The sequence below is a fragment of the Bremia lactucae genome, linkage group LG1 (genome assembly GCF_004359215.1).
Source record: "Bremia lactucae strain SF5 linkage group LG1, whole genome shotgun sequence".
Taxonomy (NCBI): Eukaryota; Oomycota; class Peronosporomycetes; order Peronosporales; family Peronosporaceae; genus Bremia; species Bremia lactucae.
In genome coordinates this window covers 2,083,411-2,089,618 of record NC_090610.1, presented here as the reverse complement: position 1 = coordinate 2,089,618, position 6,208 = coordinate 2,083,411, and the positions used below count along the sequence as shown (strand labels likewise).

Here is a 6,208-nt window from a genome sequence, read left to right as displayed (position 1 = left end):
CTGAACGAAAACATCAGAATTTGTGCAATATCGAGATTTATAAGATGCTAGCTAAAACCCAATGTTGTGAATTTTAGCAATCGGAACAACTGAAGGTCGACCGTGAGCACACTGAAATGGTAGCTGACAGGTCTTGAGATCTTCAATTAAGTCCCTGCATTGGCCAAGGCTTAAATAATCGCCAAACATAACTGCACCGCGACAAGCACGAGAATTTAGAAGTCTTGTGATTACCGGAGGACGAATATGGGAAATCTGATAAGATTCGCCCGCACTATGCAACAGCTGGATATATTCTCGGAAGTCATCAGCATTTGCAGCTCTCATTTCCACCATCGGAGTTGTATACAGTAAGATCGTAATCGTTTCGTCTGGACAAGTCTTCTCACCAATGTTGAAGAAAAGTCCTGGTCTCGGCGCAACCGGCTCGTAACTAAATCCCCAGCTCTCGACGAGGTCTTTATTGTGCTGCAATGTTTCGCGCTCGCGTAAATACATCTGTAGAACAATAGGCGGGTCGTGTACTTGAATTTGTACCCGACGAAAGGTTCCATCAGGACCAAATATATCGTCCTCCAACTTCTCTAACCGAATGCGCTCATCTGCTGCGTGCTGGTCGATGCAAAGGACCAACTTACCTCGCGTAGTATCTGCTTGCACCAAGATAAACTTGCGGTCAACCTGGCGAATAACTTGCAACATTTCAACGGTTGACTTTTTAATTTTGATCTCTTGATACTTGAAATTATCAGCAGTGTCAATGTGTAAAGCCCCGGTGATGCGTTTTTCTGAATTGTGATTACGGCCCCCCCAATGTTTTTCGAAGCAGCTCGCTGGTCTGTCTGAGCTAAAATAATCAGACTTTGTGTTTATTTGATGGAGCGCTGATGAATTAAGCGGGATAAGCTCACGACAGAATTGGTCCTCGTCAGCAACGACAAGTCGATTTTCTTGCTTGCAAGCTCCTGGCTTACAAGCGTCATCAATTTGATAGGTGCTTTCAGCAATGCAATTTTCCTGGCACAAGTCCAACAATGCATCAGCGCAATCGTAAGTATCGGCTTTACTGCTCAACCACGGCGCGCTATTGCTCTACAAGTCATAGACGTATGAGTTAGATAGACGATACACCACTGTCAAATTTTGTGAAATGCTCAGCGTACCTTAACATCAGCAGGTGGACTTGGCTTCAATAACGGTGACAATGCCTTGCTTGGAAAATAGATTTCTTCATAACTATGAACTGCCCTGCTGCGCTCGAAACCTTCATATTTATGACCTCCACGAGAATGACCACGCAACGTAATACGTTTATCTTCAGTTCCTAGAACAGTATTGCTTTCACGTGTCCAATTAGCTTGTCATTAGCTTATATAAATATAAGTTTTGAATTACCTGAGATCAGCAGCACGACCGCAACCATGGCATATAGAGGGAGTCTGGACCAAATTTCTTTGAAGCTGACATGGTGCTGCCAATTCGCAATGACCTTGTATTGATGGGGGGCATCCTTCATCCTCGTTAAAATAGTCGAGATCAATATCATTCACCTGAGAACAGTAGCGAGGTATAGTAGGTCTTATCGCATTACGCCAATATTGCGTCGCGCAATTGCTGTCCTGAAAGCGATTAAAAGTTTTAATAGAGTCCTCCTCTGAATCTGGAGCCATAGTTTTGTCGGGTGATACATTCTCACAAGGTTTTGATAAAACTTGAAATTCAGACTGATTAATTAGAGCAGCGTTAAATTCTTTTATGGCAGCGCTGGAGGAAAGCGACTATTCCATACCTTCGATAGGATAGGATCCGTCTTTATCAAGCTCTGGTATTACTTGATTAGTTCATTTTCGTATCAATCAAAGAAATGTGATTATTTCGTACCTTTATGAACTCAAAAAGAAATTCGGTAATTTCTTTTGGCTTCTTAAATAACACCCCGTCCGTGACTCCACCTCCAAAATCATCATAAGTGTCCCTTGGTGCTTCAATTTTGAGGACGAAAATGGGTATAGCTTGAACATAAGCATCCATGAAAAATCATTGACAGAATATTTCAAGAGCACGCATTTACCTGATAAAATCTTTACCGCAGCCCTCGTTATCACTCGCGAGCACACCCGGTGACATTCTTTAATTGACTCGTTCGCAAGAAATACAAACTGATAGTAGCTTTTTGCTTGCTTAATCCCTGGTCCCAATGCTTTCGGTTCTTCAGGAATAAGCGCAATGTATCCTCGAATTGAAAATGGACTCGCCTTCGATGAGAAATCAACGTACTACAAAGATATACATTAAACTCGCGTCAAACGAAAGCAGAATTGCAACATCCTACTTGAAGCTTATTTCCAAGTTGATGGCCAAAATGTTCCAGAAGTCGCTCGCGACATGTCTTGACGGCATAAATTGCTACGGGCTGAACGCACATGCCTATGTAGAACACATTGAAATTGTCAATGATGCTGTTTTATATAAACGAGTCGCTGATGCACCTTTGTAATGAACGTCTATTGAGAGAGATGGCCATATCATTGACATGCTCAAACAAAAGTTTAGAATGTTTTTAACTACTCGACTTTTGTGCTTTTGATTTCGAAATAAGTCTGTACGTCTCACTGGAAGCTTCCTAAAGAGGTTTGTCACAGAAATTTTAGTCCCTGGGGCCTCTCGAAGAATTTGGGAGCGAGCATTAAAAACAACGTTTCCGTCCTTTATCGACAAACACAAACATAAGCTTAAAAATATGTGACGTCTGCTATGTGAGAACGCTGACCTGAAAAACTTTGCGATAAGAAGTCCAGTGCTCTTTAACACGACTCTCAATTTCAAATTCCTCGCTAAGTACGACTAATTCTCGTAGAAAAGCGCCACGACAACCATAATTCTTTAGCTGCCCCTTTTTCTTAAGAAAGTTCTTCATTGGATGAACTCTCGATGAAGCTAAAAATATAAGTAACGATAACAGCAACGGTCCTTGTATACATACCATAGCATTCTCCGATGTATCTGGAAAGATCATCCGGCTCAACTCCATCTCCTTTTGGTGAACATCAGCTATGAAGACATTTTGCCGCTTAGAAAGACGCCTACCGTCATCGACAGCGGTGAAAGACGCCGTTGCTACGTCCACCAACAGTTGAATTGCATTTGCGTGAGCGTCAATACTATTGTAAATTACTGCATTATAAACCTTGTGTTTAGCTGCACTAATGTCTCCAGGTACCTTCCAGTAGAGTTTCCTCACCTTGTTTAATTGCCGTCTCCAGATCAGGTAAAGCGTACGATACTTTCATTAATTCGCATGTCTCCCAGTCCAGAAAATTTAAGGCCATGTCTCACAATTTTGACAACACGTCAAATTCGATAATGAACAATTAAGTAGCAAAGAGCAGTGTTGCCTTTCTCGTTTCCTTCATGGGCTTAATTGTATCGTCATTATATATTAGCAATGTAATGTCAAGCAATGATTATAGATACTTCGTCGCCTTGCTGTACTTCGGAATTTAGAGAGAAATAACCCTCAGCTAAAATAATGCTGTATCGGCGCATCGATCGCAATTTTCATACAGCGACATGACTGCCTAATGCATCCAATGTAAGGTCTGTGGCAGCCGAGCCGCAACAATAATAATATGTTAGATGAAATATCGCATGACGCATCGCAGAATAATTGGTCTATAATATACTGCAGCGGAAGGTTAGTTTGAAAATTACGTTAAAGGTCGGCTACTGGCAACAACTACATCGGAACGATGTTGCTTAAAAACTCAGTTTATATATTAAGTATATTCTCGTTTAGCTTCATCAACGTGATGATGATGCTTACCAGAGAGGCTTGATGCTCTTAGACGCGGCCTTGGTGGCCGGCGCATCCTCTAACTGAAGGAAGTCATTCTCGTGAGAAGGCGCGTTGTCCATACCAACTCGAAGATGATCATCGACACCTGAAGTGGCGAAGCTGTCCAACTCAGGCGTCACGGTGTCATCCTTCAATGCGTTTTTCTTTCCGAAAAGGTCCTTTTTATCAAACTTACGGCCAGTCGAAGCCTTTGAGGGATTTTCGTTCGCTACGCCAATTACGTGAGACGTCTTGTAAAAGGTGTACGTCTTCGACGAAGACTTCGATTTATGAGTGGTCGAGCTAGTAGAGAAGTGGTTGACAAATACATTGTCATCGCTATCGCTGGAGATACTTTGATCATCGCCATCGTCCTCCTCTGAGCTATCGCCGTTTGACGCAGAGTTGCAATCGTCGAGTGCAAGAAGATCATCTGCCGATTTGCCTTTTGCAACGAAATTGTCAAGAGATACACCTTGAATGTCTGACTCATCGCTTCGCGAAGTAGCAGAGTACATGCCATAGTTGACACCATCATCTGTCATTTTTTTGGACTTTTCCTCCATATCGACGCTATCGCCTGAAACAGTGTAGTCGTCATCGAGTAGATCATTTGAAGACTCCCCTGTCGCGGAGTACTTGTCGAAAGGAAGACTGCTAGAGTCATCAAGCCAAGACAGATCTTTCGACGACTTGCCATTTTTATCATCGAATAAAGACGTCTTGTCGTTTGACAGATATTCATCGCCTGAAATGGTATTGTCGTCATCAGGTAGATCCTTCGAAGACTTGCCCGTCGCGGAGTACTTGTCGAAGGGAAGACTGCTAGAGTCATCAAGCCAAGACAGATCTTTCGACGACTTGCCATTTTTATCATCGAATAAAGACGTCTTGTCGTTTGACAGATACCCATCGCCCGAAACGGTGTTGTCGTCATCGGGCAGATCCTTCGAAGACTTGCCCGTCGCGGAGTACTTCTCGAAAGGAAGACTGCTTGAATCATCGAGCCACAACAGTTCCTTTGAGAACCTGGAATCTGGAACATTCTCGTTTCCGATTAATGAAGTTTTGTAGTTCGACAGATACTCATCGCCTGACGGGTAGTTATCCTCTTCGCGCGCACCGCTCAAAGGCTTACCGGCAATAGCATACGCATCAAGGTTAAGACTGCTTGAATCACCAAGATGCGACAAATCCTTCGAATACGTTGGGGTTTTGCTACCCATTGCGTCATTGCTGATTTGCAGTTTAGATACTGCCTTGATCAACTGGTCATCGTCTGACGCAGAGCTGCAGTCTTCGAGCTCGAGCAGATCGTTTACAGACTTACTCGTATCCACAGACTCGTCGATAGGGTGGCTGTAGTTGCCAATCAAATTAGAAATGTTTTTTAGCATCGAAGAATCATCTGATGACGAATCGTCATCTTCAGGCAAAATCTTCGACACCTCGCCCGTTGTACTATACTTGTCATGGGAAAGGCTGCTAGAGTGGTCAAACCATGAGAGGTCACTCGAATCCTTGCTACTTACGTCATAATCACTGCGCAACGGTTTGAGCATATCGTTGGTCGCAGAGTCGTCGTCTGAGGCGGAATTACAGTCATCAAGTTCGAGGACGTCTGTCGAGAGCTTGTCAAGCGGGAGACTGCTCGACTGCTCGGGCGAAGATATATCCTTTGAGTACATATCTCTACTTGCTTCCTTTTTAGATGCAGGACTCTTGAAGTTGTCTGAAGACCCTGACAAGTCTGCATCACCCATTCCATTCGTCACCGTTGTTCCCTTGCCACCCTTTTCGGCAACGTCGTTCTTGATGTCGCTTGAGGGACTTTCATCTAACCAGGAGAGGTCGTCAAGGGTGGAGCCAGGCGCGAGTGCGTTGTCTTTGCCCAAATCATGTCCAAGAAGACTGGTAAGGTTTTTAATGAGGGCATTCATCTCACGTGAATCGCCACTTTTATTGACACCTAAAGTGTCTTTCTCGTTCGCGATATTAGCATTGCCAGTAGACGCCGAGGTGTCAACGTCAGAGGATCGCAAATATAATGGGGAGCCACCACACGCACCATGAACTGAGATGGCCGCAAGAATAAGGCCAGTAGCTAGCTTCATCGTATTTTGAATGGGTATTCAATCGATGTGAGCAGCGCGCCGCAAAATGAAGAATACTTCTTCAGACATGCTCCCGTTAGGCTTCGCAAGAAATCTTTCCCGGAAAAACATTTCGACTCATGTGGAGACAGGATGCAATCCTGATCGATCCTCAGCCCTGATCGCATATGGATGTATAGTGAGGAAATGTAACATAGAAAGGGCAGGATTCATACTTCTGCAACAGTGGGCATTACGATCAGTTTTAAAATTACTGGCT

The 6,208-nt window shown here is 43.7% G+C and overlaps 2 protein-coding genes across 2 annotated transcripts; both read right to left on the bottom strand.

Moving 5' to 3' along the window:
• CCR75_007717 (uncharacterized protein) lies at positions 1 to 3,329 on the bottom strand (the record flags this gene model as incomplete). Its single annotated transcript, XM_067965775.1, has 10 exons — positions 1 to 1,092; positions 1,164 to 1,251; positions 1,396 to 1,724; positions 1,790 to 1,822; positions 1,882 to 2,012; positions 2,072 to 2,276; positions 2,333 to 2,427; positions 2,490 to 2,706; positions 2,771 to 3,198; positions 3,221 to 3,329. The coding sequence occupies 10 exons, from the start codon at positions 3,327 to 3,329 to the stop codon at positions 52 to 54; spliced, it is 2,676 nt and encodes an 891-aa protein (XP_067822802.1). The 3' UTR covers positions 1 to 51.
• Positions 3,330 to 3,819: 490 nt separating this feature from the next.
• On the bottom strand, positions 3,820 to 5,949 carry CCR75_007718 (uncharacterized protein; the record flags this gene model as incomplete). The annotated part of the gene is made up of 1 exon (XM_067965776.1): positions 3,820 to 5,949. The coding sequence occupies one exon, from the start codon at positions 5,947 to 5,949 to the stop codon at positions 3,820 to 3,822; it is 2,130 nt and encodes a 709-aa protein (XP_067822355.1).
• Positions 5,950 to 6,208: the final 259 nt, after the last annotated feature.